We start from the raw sequence: 13,954 nt of genomic DNA, 5'->3' as shown, positions 1-13,954 counted from the left end.
CGAGGGCCAAAGGGCTATAGGGCTCGTTTTAGCACCATCACAAAGAACCGTTTCCAACCGAGGGCCAAAGGGTCATAGGGCCAAGGGGCTATAGGGCTCCTCTTTCTACCCTCTATACCATAACTTTCTCCTCTCTCTCTCTACCTTTCCTTGCTCTTCTTCTTTCCTTCAGTAATGTACTCTGCATCTCTCCACTCTCTCTACTTGCTATTCTTTTCAGTCATGATGTGTTAGTAAACAAAGGATAAGTTAGTTCATTAACGTGTTGTTGTAAGTTGGTGAATTCACGTCACTTCATTCCCTTCAAAGTTCAAGTAAATGGACTCATGTTAACCAAAGGCAATACTCGTGAAAACAATGGAGGTTGGGTTGAAGCATACAAATGGCATATTAAATTATATTTTTTTAAACAACGATATATTTTTGTCCCCTGCGGACAGACCCCTGGCATAGGATGCGCACCATGCATGCCAAATTGATCACAGCCGCTCGTTTTTAAGCTCAATAATAGAAGGCTGGGATTTGATTGTTCTGGTGCATGCGTTACGTACAGCAGATAAACCCTTTTCGAATGACACCAATAAATTGCAAACCACAAACAATTGCCCATTCCTTCATATTCGTCACAGTTGCAAAATACAAATGTGTTGCATATACAAAACCCCCTTTAAAAAAAATTAAAAGATGAAAAAAAGATGATCGAGTAAAACCGAAAATCAAAATACATGTGGAGCAGATGAAAGAATTTGACCTGCGTGCTGCGCTTAACACTACCATCTGCGATAACTACATGAGGCAGCAGCAGTTAAGAAACAAAGAAAAAAGAGATGGAAAAATCACTCTTCAGGCAGTATCTCAATCAATACCGATACTAACCACAGCGCTATGTTCATCGAGAGCAAAATGCTAGACAGAAAACAAGGCACCACAGAGAAAGCACAGATCAAAATGAATGAATTGCGAGTCAGGATGCAAATAAGCAGAGTAAAAGCACTTGTTCTATTGCATTCGGCCTCTAGAATAAATCAGCTTTCCTCTTCTGCATGTCTTGCTTCCACTTTGGCAGTCGATAGAAAGCATCTTTCGGCATCCCAAATATGGTCTGAAACTCCTCATCAGAGAGATAGGTCTGAAAAACCAAGCAGAGGTTATGTCACTATGATTTCAAAGCAGAGATTGATGAAAGTGACAACATTCACACACGACCAACCTCTCTTCTCTTAAAATCAATGCCGGTTACAGGATTGTCGGATTTAGCCCTCAGTTGGTCATAACTGAAAGTACTGCGACTACGTTCACTATCACTCTCGTCCTGCAGTGTCTTTTGTTCTGAATCCTCCTCACTGCCTTCGGAAACAGGTGCAGCTTCACCTGTCTCCTTGACTTCAGGAAGTTCCTGAGGACCTTCTGTTTCAGAAAAATAAATCACTTTTTGCGTCAGCTGCAAGTACCCAAATGCATCAGATCCGTTCGCAACCCACGCATATAATGGATAATCATAAGTATTTCTACTTTCTTACCAGAAACACTAGTTTCTGAGGGAGGGCTTTGCAAAGGAGAAGCATCCGGTGTTAACCTACTCTTTTCAGCTGTAAGAACATTTGAAAGCGCAGCAACTGCTGCAGCTCTTTGTGATCCTCGACCTGAAGCAGACGGCTTGGGAAGAGAAGGCTTGTTTCCAGAGGATGAATTAAATGCAGAAGATAAAGCGGCTAAAGCTTCTGCTCTTTGCCTCGGTCCTTCACTCGATCCATTGGACTTATCCTGGCCCTGTGATTCATTGCGTGATTATTCAATACAAGGCCTCAGAAAAATCCATCAACACCGTCATGTATCAGAGATTCAGACTAAAATATTATTGATCATGGATCATTAAAAAAATGGAAAAGTTAAAAGTGAAAAGGTGCTAAGAAACAACACTAAAGAAAAGAGGGATAAATATCAGATCCAACGTCATAATGCAACATTCAAAAAACCTAAGGGATGTTTGTATGCACACACCACTTCCCTAGTTGATTATTCCAGAAAAGAATGATAACATGAACTAGAGCATAGAGAGGGAAGGGGGGATGGGGTGGGGGATGTACACTTTCTAATGCAACTTTCTGCAAGTACTTAACTAGGACAAAAGTTCCTACTATTCATTCATGGAATGAATTACAATTTCTGCTTGTCTGCACACCTCATGTGAAGACATGACAACATGGCAATAGCATCCAGTAGCACATGATACTGGTACAAAAAAAAATTAATTACCGTTAGGGGTGACTTTCCAGAGGATGGATTGAATGCAGATGATAAAGCAGCTAAGGCTTCAGCTCTTTGCCTTGGTCCTCCTTGATTCCCAGTGGGCTTGTCCTGATCCAGCAACAGAGATCCCTTCTCCGTGAATTACAGAAGGATAATATATGATAATGCAAAAAAAATTTACAAAATTTGATAGATTTCAATCCTTTACGTTGTTAAACCATTTCAAACTGTTAGGAAAATAACATTATTCCAGTAATTAACTTATAACGAGAATCTTAAGACTATATGATCATGGTTCCCTTGTATATACTAGACAGAATGTATTATATAGAATTTCGCACACACGTACAAGAGGAGATTACAATGCAACATGTTTGATAATAGACATTACCTCCATAGCATGGCCAATTCCAAAGAGTATTGACACCTTCTTCAGGAATGAGTTTCCTTGAACCTACATATAGGGTAGATATACTGTAAGAAAATTATATATTAAACGGAATATAGTTATCCATCCGTATAAAGTACTTCAATTAAAACAGTTGATATCTACAAAGTTTTTTTACACATTGTCATGCCACTTTGCCTTACACTTTACCTATCAAAATAATTTTTCCTCACAATAAATTTTGGTCCGCCTCTAAAATTATTAAATGAAATGTCTAGAATCTCAAATGCATTACCAAGTGTAGCAGAAACAAAGTCATACTTTAGATCATTATCTCTGACATGGTTAAAGGGGGAGAGAAGGTAAGCACACCATCAATCAGCAATAATATACCCAGAAAACAATGTTGATCGACTCGCATCTTATTTCCAAATTAGACTTCTAAGCTTTTGTTTTATTTGAGAAGATAGACTTCTTCGTATATTTAATCACTGGTATATGATATTCTATATGTAATGATCCCTAAAACAATTCTCTTCTCATCTAGGCAGTTTATCACTTCCCTCTGTTATGGCATTTGCACAGCATTATCATTTACTGCATTCCACACAAATTATCCACGCTTGATTTGATTCTAGTCCAAAAGACTAGTTTATTTCAATTAAAATAGAAAAGTAAAAACCCGTCCGAAAGTTCCAAAATACAGAAAATTGTTACGTTCAACTTAATGTGTTTTGATTATTCCTTACTTGACTACAAATTCCTTAAAATTTATCTAAATGAGAGAGAGAGAGAGAGAGAGAGAGAGAGAGAGAGAGAGTTTGTTGTTTTAGAACATACAGTGGCTTTTGAAAGATCCCATGAAAAGTATGTTGTAAAGAAGCGAGGTTCACTTCCTTCAGTAACTTTGTATAATGGTACATTAGGAGCCAACCCCTCCAGAGATGCTGCCAGCGCTATGTATTTCTGCACAAATATGAATGAAAAATGTAACAAATGAAACATCTGACGAAAATGCAAATATTTTAAGGTATACCTTGCCAATTTCAAAAGCATTTTGCTTTTCTTTCGAGTCTACACATTGACCAACCCAAACAAACACTTCGGCATGCGTATCAAGTATAAGGATATCCTCTGTCAGCAGATCATCTTGAGTGAAGTTGTAAATTTCCTCTACCTGCAGAATTAAAAATGCAGAAAGGGATTAGAAGCACTAGTGCCCAAATGAAAATGGAAGTAAATACCAATTACACTCAAAAGGCCATATAACTCACCTGAAACTTTCCTGGGGAAACCATGAACACACAAAAAAAAATACAGTTAGAATGGAACTAACTTTACAAATAAAATTTCCAACTCAGACATCATTTAATGTCATAAAATTCTACCTCTGTTGAACGAGAATGTGAACAGGTGGGGATCTCTGACAATCTCCTGAGAAACTTTATTGCTGTTGTAACTTTGCTTCCCTCCTAGAGCAAACCAGAAGGATGAGCTCTCAGTTCCCTCTTTAGCATGTTTTAAAGTAACTCCTGGCTGTATTAGCAAGGCATGTAAGGCTCAAATAGATGAACAGTATATCCGTGGCAATACTGAAAATCGAGTGCCTAATAAATACTACTAAATTACATTAAGCATGAATACTGAATGCTGTCCATCCATCGTACGTGCCCAATCAACTCAATGTATATAATCATCTTATTCTTTTTATTTTATTAAGTCGAAACAATGCCAGACCTAAGTATACCATTGTTACTTGAAGCCTGACTAAAATACGTTTACTAAGCCTACTTGGTTATGTTGACTCTTCTGAATGGTGCGTCTATGATAAATTCGAAGGCAAATAAGTTACATAAGAGGCAGAGGGCATAGAACCTTCAAAAACTCTGCAAGTTTTGCTGCTAACTGTTGCTGCTCAATGGTGCATTGATTTCCAATCCAGGCAAACATTGAGGACCCAGATTGCAGAATGAAGCACTCAGTAGAGTTCAACGATGTTGCCACCTAAACAATGAAATTTGTTTTACGTATACATTGATAAAAGAAAAGATTATTTAAAAAGCCCAAAGAGTACAAGATTATCTCCAGCAGTGAACAAGAAGTCCAACATTTAAACATAGCATAGAAAACATTCTCTTAAAAGCATGCAATTACATTCGAATCTTCCTACCACATTTATGAAGAAAAACAGATAATCCTTTTTCATCTTCCCCTCAATAAATCACATCCAACATCTCATATTATTCTCTATACTGGCCAACTACAACATGCTAAAAATCCAGTGTGAAAATCCTCCAGTGACTCCATCCTTGACCTAAACCTATGTAAAAAAGCTTAGCACTCATTGTTACAAACTTAATAACTAATTTCAAAGGGGAAACTGAAGAATCTAAAACTATATTCTTAGGCAAAGGCAAGAGAAAGTCACCTCAGGAAATTTTAAAGATGCAAACTACTAGGGAACAGATAAGTATTCCCATACAAGGAATTATGACATTGGGTCTCCTACATTGAGGAGACCATAGGCAGGCACCCCTTCAGAGCAAGTCCACCGTTGGCTTTAGCCCGATGGACCGTGGACTGCACAGAACCAAATTGCTGGGGCAATGAACTCCAGCCCATAAGGGCTTCAGCGCCGGAGGGGGCCCGAGCGATAGGCCTGGCACAAATCGGTGGCCCGAGAGCCCGAGGTGGAGGTGATGCAACGCTGACGTCAGGGTGACGTCAACCACAATATTAAAGTAATAAAAATATAAAAAAAATTAATAAAAAATGTAAAGACTTAATAAAAAATGTAAAAAATTAATAAAAAATGTAAAAAATAATAAAAAATGTAAACAATTAATAAAAAAAGTAAAAAATTAATTAAAAAAAGTAAAAAATTAATTAAAAAAAATCTGAAAAAAAAAATTGATTTAATTTTTCTATAAATATGTTATCATTATCTTCCAACTTACACCATAATTTTATACTTTCTCAAATACTTTGGGTTGTAATTTCTTATTTAATGACACATGGTATAACAAGACCGATTAAAAATCATATCCAAAATTACAAATAAAATTATTTTTATTATTTTATAAAATAAAAAATACTAATATTTTATTGCCTATTGCTATGGCTATTCAGTGTAGGGGTGGAGATGCAATAGGCAGTTACTGTTCATTGGAGGCTATTCAATAGTGACTTGCCCTAGGGGGTCTTTGCAACAGTGGAGCTGCTCTCAGAGTGCAATGAAGGCCACCAACCTAGGCCATGAGCCTTCTTGATCGCCCATTGACCGTGTCCAGGTAAGTCTTCCTATACAAGGAATTCAGGGGTAATCTTTGATTCCTATTCTGTTTTTCTGGCTTTTATAGTTTTTACCATGTGCAACATATCTGGGGCTCACTACATTTTTTTGCATTAGGTCCTCCATGGTCATCATACCAACCAGCAAGAAAATGAGCTTGAGTAATATCAGATATGAAGTGCTTATCGCGAAGGTCACTTCCCCAAAATATGTGAGCATATATTGTCATGTAGGATACATGATTATAACATATGAATTGGCTCATACCGCATCAACTTGCACTGCTTTATTGTTATGAACAGAAGTTCCAGATAACCGAAAGAGTGCCACACAATCTGCTGTATACGTTTCGTCCACCAGACCCTTCTCCTCAACCGATTTCTTATAGCCAGAGCTCAAGCCACCCTGAAGAGGAAATCAGTCAAATTAAAAAGATAACAATAAACCCCCAAATAAAACTAATATGGAGAGGTTTTTGCACCAGACTAAACAGAAGAATACCTTCAGGACCACCATAGGCTGGAAAAGTGCTACTAACTGTGGTGGCTCTTTACCTTGAAATATGTGACCCTGCAAAAGGCCCCTGTTATATGCAGGTCCGTAAAACATTCTCCAACATTGACAAAAGATAATACGATACCTGCACTGGTCTTCCCTTCAGCGAGTTGGAAATTGTGCTAGCCAAATGAGCAGCAGTTTTCTGGTCCTCCTGAAATGGGTTATATAACAGAAATTCTTTAGAAGTCCTCTTACAATTGCAGAAGGATGCTTTTATGAAATATTACACAAGCGATTACCAAAAAGGTGAAAAATAGATGAAAAAAATGAAGTACACTGAATCAAGAAGTGGACATGAAGTGGACATGAAGTACACTGAATCAACAAGACCAGGAATAACCACCTAAAAAGGTCCTACACCACCAATCTATCGTTCCTACTTCAGATCAAAGCAAACTTAACCAGTATAATAATCATCCAACTATGGCTCAAAGAAAGGAATATTTCCAAATTCTGCAGCTCCTGGGGCCCACAAAGAAGCCAAAAACAGAAACCTCTCTCACAATGAAATTAAGCGTTCCTCCTATCTTCAAGAAATGGCATTCAACTCTAACTAAAACTCCAACAAGACATCCAAAACACAACATTTTATTTCCGCAACCCTCACCCACCCCCAACCCCAACTGAAAGCACAATGTTTCTCCACGAATTTTTATTCAAAAACAAAAGGTTATGTAAACAAGAGATTGAAGTGCAGGTCTCTGACTTTATATACAAGAACTCTGACAGAAAGCAAAGTAATTCTTTCAATTATTTAAAAATTCTAACCTGGAACAAAGTGAATTACCTCAACACTATCCTTTCCAAACCAACAGCACAAAAAGTAATCTTCTTTTCTATCACCAGAGTGGTAAGTACAGAGAATGATATAGCAATCTCCACTGTAAAATTTACCAATATCCTCCTTAGACAAAGGAGTCTTGGCACCACCATTGATACACCATACCTGAAAAAAACAGAAAACCCAATATTCCAAAAGACATCAACAAGGAAGCCTAATTAATTAAGTCATTACTAGAAGCATAAAATATATCATCAACTAGACCTCCATCTTTCCGCCTCCTTCTAGCAAAGGTGGGACCTCCTCATTTACGGGAGCACCTTTTGCAATGCCCTTTAAACCAACACCTTGTTGCTTCAGCAAAGCTAGCAGAACATGAAGATACAATATTAATAAAGCTAATCAGAAAGTATTACAGTTTACAACTGAGGAGTTGATCATTACCGGCTACTTTTCCTCTTCCTTCCTCAGTACCAGAAGTTGCTGATCCTAATGGCCAAGAATCGAAGTTGGACTTGAATGAATGTGTCTCATAACCTTGAATAACCCGGGTTATTCGTGTTGACTTTGGTCTATTCTGACTAGCAAGAAATTCCTGGTGACAAAATTAAGAGTTACATTTATGTAATTCACTCATAAACCTATCTGCTTGCCAGCATGAATAAAAAAGTGCAGGTCACTACCTCAGCTGCTTGGCTTGCAGATTTTCTGTCCTCCACTTGTGTCACCCGGCCGACCCATACAAATACCTCTGAACCACAGTCCAGTAAGTAGCATTTGTTGTTTTCAAGCAAGGATTTGGATAGTTCACCTTCTACAGTCTTCACTTCACCGTCAGTTATGCTTCAAAAACCAGTAACTTTAAGTTAGAACCTTATGAGGATTATACCAAAGATTAAATATAAGTAGATATTTTGTTTCCGGAACACAGACAGACACTGACACAAAAACAAGTGTCGGGAGCATGTGCTTAGTATGCCACCTACCACATGCAGATGCACATGCATGAAAAGCATATAATCATGCGCGCGCACACGTGTGTGTGTGTGTGTGTGTGTGTGTGTGTGTGTGAGAGAGAGAGAGAGAGAGAGATCGCCATTTACTAAAAAATCAAGAGTTTTAGACAAAGACAATAACAGAATATGAGAGTACCTATACAGTATAGCAGGAGTAGCTTCTGGAACCACATCATCTTCAGTGGTTACCTTCTTTGCAATTGGAGCAAAACCACCCATTAGGACCCAAAACTCACCAGAATCGGACTCTGTATCAAGCTTCCCATCATCTGCCACAATGCACACCATTTTTGACAAATGAAATAAGAAACGATTGAGAATGGGCAACACAGACAGCAAAAATGTAAGGCAACAATTCTGGTTGGATAATGCAGGTCTTTTGAGTACTAGAGAAGATGGCAGCATGATAAGAGTTCTGTGGACTTTTATATAATATACATCGTTATACTGTATATGCACTTACCAACTATTGCAACATCACAGGTTCCATCATGATACTTTTCTTTCAAAAACTGGATTACTTCCAAAGCCTTTGCCCTCTCCTGAATATTAGAATTTGCTCCGTTGAACTGAAAGATCTTGTTTTGAGTGTCCAGGATGAACACATCATCATGATTCAGTGAGGAACGCGCAAAAGGAACCTACAAAATTAGAATGCAGGGTGCAATTCCTTTTAACCTCCAGCAGAATTAGATTGAAGAAACTTAATTGAACTCCAACTCTCCACACCAAAAGAAAGATATAAAGAAAAACTCTAAACCCTCGCGTCAGAAGAACAGGATACCTGCTTCAATCTGACAACTCGTTTTCCTTTGCAGGTATACAACCGAGTTTCAAATTCCTCTTCCTCAGCCTTTTTAAATCCAGAAGCAACACCCCCCTCCAATGGTATAATACAAGGTTTGAAATATGACAAAAATTTGTCAGATTCATGGCCTTGAATTTCTCTATGTTGCACTGCACGTCCTCCAAGAACTGCGTCTAGTTCAACGGTCTTAATAGCTGCTGTCCCAGCTTCATCCTATAATAAATAGTCATGATATAAAATAACAATTTTTCTCTTACTTCTATATATAACGTCAACGAAAATTCAAGGCAAATTCAAACTTTAAGCATACACACCTGACTTGTATCTTTCCCAATCCAGAAGTGTATGTCATAAAGATAAGCACCCCCTTTGTTTTGTGTTGTCTGCAAATAGTCAGATAAGCGCATGAGAACATATAAGTGAAAAATGCCTCCTTGGTACGCCTTTTTATTCCAAAGTTTGATATGTCGTACACCCATGCCCCATCCCCCAAACCACCTATCCCTGAATTCCCCTTTCTTAGGGTGGAACATGCAAAGAAAGGGAAAGGGATAAAAAATAAAAAATAAAAAATTGATAGAGAGCCTTGTTAATGGTGTGCACCATTTTGAGTGCTGAATTTAATTTATTAATCAGTGGCCAGTGCAAACCTCCAACATTATTTTATTAAACCTTTTAAACCTGAATGTAACATAGCAAACAGGGAGAACATCAAAAGGTTATTCAGGAATGACATCAACTTATGAATCACCCAAAAAAGAAACTTTGAACTTTTGCATTTCTTGGAAGAAAATTATGTTATGCTGACAAATTTCGTTCTTCTAAAGCAATCTTGTGGGGAAAAAAGAATAAATAGTAAAGGCTTTGAAAAGAATTAAAGAGAGTAAAAACCAGACAAACCTGCAAGACAATATAAGAATCCCCCATATAGAATTTTCCATGTTCAGATTTTGGCAAAGGAACTGGTTGGAAGTCCTCAATCCGCCAAATTTCAGTCCCTCTATAACATGTTAAGTTTCACGACCTCAAATTTGGAACACAACGTGATTAACATATTTAAAAGATAACCCGAAAGACTTACATATTCCTAAAACTGACACAAAGCATAACCTACTTTACATTTTTGTCTATAACAACAAAACCTTTAGGTTCGGCCACATGAACCCTAGCTTCTATTCCAACTATCCGGGGCTGTAATTTTATTTTAAGTCACTTTTACTTTTTTTTATTTCAGTGGACGCAAGATAGTAAGTTTTTTGTTCCTGTCCTTCGTTATAGTTTTTAAAAGAAATATTTTGCAGACTCATTTTATTGAGACTCTGGTAAAAGGATACACTCTTTGACCTGCTCCCTGAAAAGCAGGATCCAAAGCTTTTGCAGAGCTAGACATTGCCTGAAATCCCTTTTAAGAATGTTTCTTTCAGCAAGGCAGAATCCTGCGTCCCTATAAATTCCACAAGAGTTCACTGCAAGGAAAATAAAAAACAAAAACAAATAAACAAAAGGAGTTTTGTTACCAAGCCAAAATGAATACTTGATCATTTTCAAAAACAGTATACAGACACTTAAATCAAAAGTAATATATATGGTTCAAAAATTCTTATCTATAGTACAAATATCAGTATTGATACTCAACACAGAAATTCAACAGAGATGCTACAGTAAATCTTAGCACTATGACAAAATCAGTTGTTAGAATATGATCTCTTCTCATGATGTTTAAATTGTGAGCACCTACATCTTAGATCACTATGCATCTCCATAAAGCTAACCTAACAACTTATTGGATTTCGCATACAAAGAACTTCACATCAACAGGTAAGGGTGCTTGCCCAATGAGACATACATAACACAAACATGTGTAAGTTAATTCATGCATGAGAATGAAGTTCAAGGGCTGATGCACTGTATTTGGAATTTAGTTGTCTAACTAGGTTCATATGTCTCAGTCCATTTACTCAGGGTCTAGCTTATGTATTGGCCCATCGAACCTTGGATCTGATAATCAAGTTACCCCACTTGATATTCAGTTAGGAAAATACAAATCATGTTGGACTTCAAAACATTTATAAACTCTCTTAGCTGGACTGATTCTCAAGAGAGATATTTCCAAAGGCATTTCCCAGACTACATTAGTTTCACGATCTCCCCTTCCCGGTACTAATTTCTCAACTGAAACAATATCCCGAGGTATTTCCCAATAAAATTAGTCGGTATCTAACTCTCAAAAGTGCACCATTGCTTCCATCTCTTGCTTCTCATATATCCGGAATTTGGTCCATATATGCTTCCAAAGAACTTAGAAAACCTCTGTATGACCCTCCTCTTCAAGCTTCGCCCTAGTAGGCTTGTAGCTTTCTTTAGGTAAGCCTCCATTCATAGTGATACAAAGACCTAAATTCCACCCTGCTGGCTGCCTGACCATATCTTTAGAAGTTTATCCCCTTTGTTCTCCTTTCTTCTTTACATGTGAGCATGCAGATGTCAGTAGAAAATATGCATCAAGAGCGAAATAGTACTTCAGCCAATGAACAAACTGTCCTAAGATTTTCCATCTTTAATACTACTCACTGGTGTTAGAGTGGAGCCGCTTCTATACCTAAAACTAGTCCCTGACATTACTAGTTTATAAATTGCTACATAGATGTTGCTTAAATTATCCTTGTACAGCAATAAAAATTTGTGTTGACATATGGTCCTTCTCTTGAAGTTCAAACTTAGATCATCATGACTTAACTTAATCATAGATGAACACTTAATCATAGATGAATAAGAGTAATCAATCTATAGAATATATTTATGGGGAAAAAAATTCGAGAAAACAAGTTTGTCCTCAAAGCTGATCCTATTGTTCTAATATAAGTTTATGTTCTCATATATCATATATTGGATAGATTAAATTTTATATCTCTACTACTGTCCATACAATTTGGATTACAAGCTATTGTAACCATTGGCTTCGAGTACACACTAATGCTGAAGAATCATTGCCAGTAACTTCTCAGCCAAGAACGGTCATCCTTCTGTATATGCATGTTTTCCAACTCATCTTATTTTTTACTTAAGTAACAAATATTTGATACTTCCAAACAGGCTGTATAGAATGCATCCATGAAACATCTGCTAGCTGTATAGGATTGCATATTCAAACGCTGCAATTAATTACTGAACCCACTAATGCGAAGAATCCCCAAACATAGCTTTGCTCTGGATCATAACATTCCTGAATCCAACTCAAAAGTAGCAAACAGAGGATATCTTCGCAGATTTAAAAGTCCCTTCCAGTATTCAAACAAGTGAAAAACTACCCAAGAACTGAAATATGACTTGTGATCAACATGACCACTGAAACGGCAATAGGACTGGATACAGATTACTATCAAATCCAAAGTTATAAGACTTACCAGGAAACTGCCTGATTACACAACGTCAGAATGCACTGAGATTGAAGTGCACTCGCCCACACGCCACAGACACGCAAAGTTTTACCAAATGAAAGAACCCAGATAATATTTCATCAAAAGGCAGTCACAAAAGTCTACATATCAGCAAATTATTAAGATCTTCCAGTTATTTTGTTCAACTACTTGCTCAATTATTTTAACTCAATCGATTCGAGCTTTATGGACTCAAATCAAGAAATATTCACGAAAAGAAAAGGTCCGATCAAACAACATCAATAAGGAGGCAAAAACCAACATACCCCATCAGATCAAATATTGAACTTCATCCAAAAACCACCAGAACCCATTAAATTTAAAACAAAACCATAAAAACCCAGATAACAAAAAACGAGAATTGCAAACAAAACAACGATCAGAGCAAAATTGGAATAGCTTTGAAAACAGAGAGATCCAGATAACATACAGCAAAATTGGTATTGATGGAGCTGAAAAGAGTATGAAATCGATCAGAGAGAGAATTGACGTACCTGAAATGGGATCTCTGTGTGTAATTGTAATGATGGAGGGTGGTGGGGGTGAGAGATAATAGAGAGAGAGAGAGAGAGAGAGAGAGAGGGGAAATGGGTTATGGGAAGGACGAGCTGCAAAAGCTGGCAACAAAGAGAGAGAGAGAAGAAGAAGAAGAAGATAGTTGGAAAGGAAAGTGAATTATTGCTGCGGGTGTGCGCTTCTCTCTCTAACTTTTTTGTGAAGCCTTTTGAGATTTGTAATTTCAGAGAGAGAGAGAGAGAGAGAGAGAGAGAGAATTAATGGAAATATATGAATTTATGGGTGATGAAATGATGAGAGGAGGAAGAAGAGAGCAACAGAAAGAAATCAAACGACACAAAACGGAAGCGGAATGACAGAGAGGTTAGAGAGAGAAAGTAGAGAGAGAGTTTTGGCTTTGACAGGCAGAGTCGTTAAATTAAGGCAGAGAACCGGTGACGGTGGCACCGGCCATGTTGGCTTTACTCTTTTTGCTTATTTGGAATTTAGGATTATATGGCTTATTACTTTCCAATTTGGACTTTTCTTTTCGCCACTTTTTTTATTTTTAGTTTTTAAAATATTTTTATTTATTTTTATTCTTTTTGCTTTGGATTTGATAACTTACACTTTTTTGCCTACTTTTTCTATTGTAAGTTGAAATTTTGTCTACCTTTTTGCATGTTCAATTGAAAATTCTATGTATATGTATATATTTTTATTGAGTAATGCTATTTTTTCGTCAATATTATTTATACACATAAGATTTACACATCTATAAATATATATAGATGGGTCCTTCGTCTAATGTTATATTGGCGAATGTGTAAGAAAGTGTATCATACTTGTGTCGGAAAGAATTATTGTTTTTTATTGTGTGTCAACAATTTCCTTTTAAACTAATAGGCTATGTTGTATAGAGTTTGATG

General features: G+C 37.1%; 1 protein-coding gene across 3 annotated transcripts; it reads right to left on the bottom strand.

Annotated features, from left to right (window-relative positions):
* Window positions 1–585: 585 nt before the first annotated feature.
* LOC126600671 (villin-3-like) lies at window positions 586–13,463 on the bottom strand. Of its 3 annotated transcripts, XM_050267280.1 has the most exons (25): window positions 13,025–13,463; window positions 12,498–12,631; window positions 10,428–10,559; window positions 9,994–10,093; window positions 9,408–9,476; window positions 9,070–9,306; window positions 8,749–8,926; window positions 8,422–8,554; window positions 7,953–8,112; window positions 7,714–7,864; window positions 7,534–7,634; window positions 7,276–7,434; window positions 6,571–6,639; window positions 6,432–6,500; window positions 6,198–6,335; window positions 4,514–4,642; window positions 4,027–4,174; window positions 3,913–3,923; window positions 3,675–3,815; window positions 3,479–3,604; window positions 2,642–2,704; window positions 2,257–2,358; window positions 1,521–1,770; window positions 1,211–1,407; window positions 586–1,129 (listed from the first exon to the last, which is right to left on the bottom strand). In XM_050267280.1, the coding sequence occupies exons 3-25, from the start codon at window positions 10,481–10,483 to the stop codon at window positions 1,016–1,018; spliced, it is 2,901 nt and encodes a 966-aa protein (XP_050123237.1). In that variant the 5' UTR covers window positions 10,484–10,559; window positions 12,498–12,631; window positions 13,025–13,463; the 3' UTR covers window positions 586–1,015. The 3 variants fall into 3 exon arrangements, with proteins under 3 accessions (XP_050123237.1, XP_050123236.1, XP_050123238.1); XM_050267279.1 differs by lacking the exon at window positions 12,498–12,631; XM_050267281.1 differs by lacking the exon at window positions 12,498–12,631 and having other exon boundaries at window positions 10,428–10,537.
* Between the last annotated feature and the right edge of the window lie 491 nt (window positions 13,464–13,954).

The sequence above is a fragment of the Malus sylvestris genome, chromosome 14 (assembly GCF_916048215.2).
Source record: "Malus sylvestris chromosome 14, drMalSylv7.2, whole genome shotgun sequence".
Lineage (NCBI taxonomy): Eukaryota > Viridiplantae > Streptophyta > Magnoliopsida > Rosales > Rosaceae > Malus > Malus sylvestris.
The sequence above is the reverse complement of the archived record's forward strand: the minus strand, read 5'-3'. Positions and strand labels throughout refer to the sequence as shown.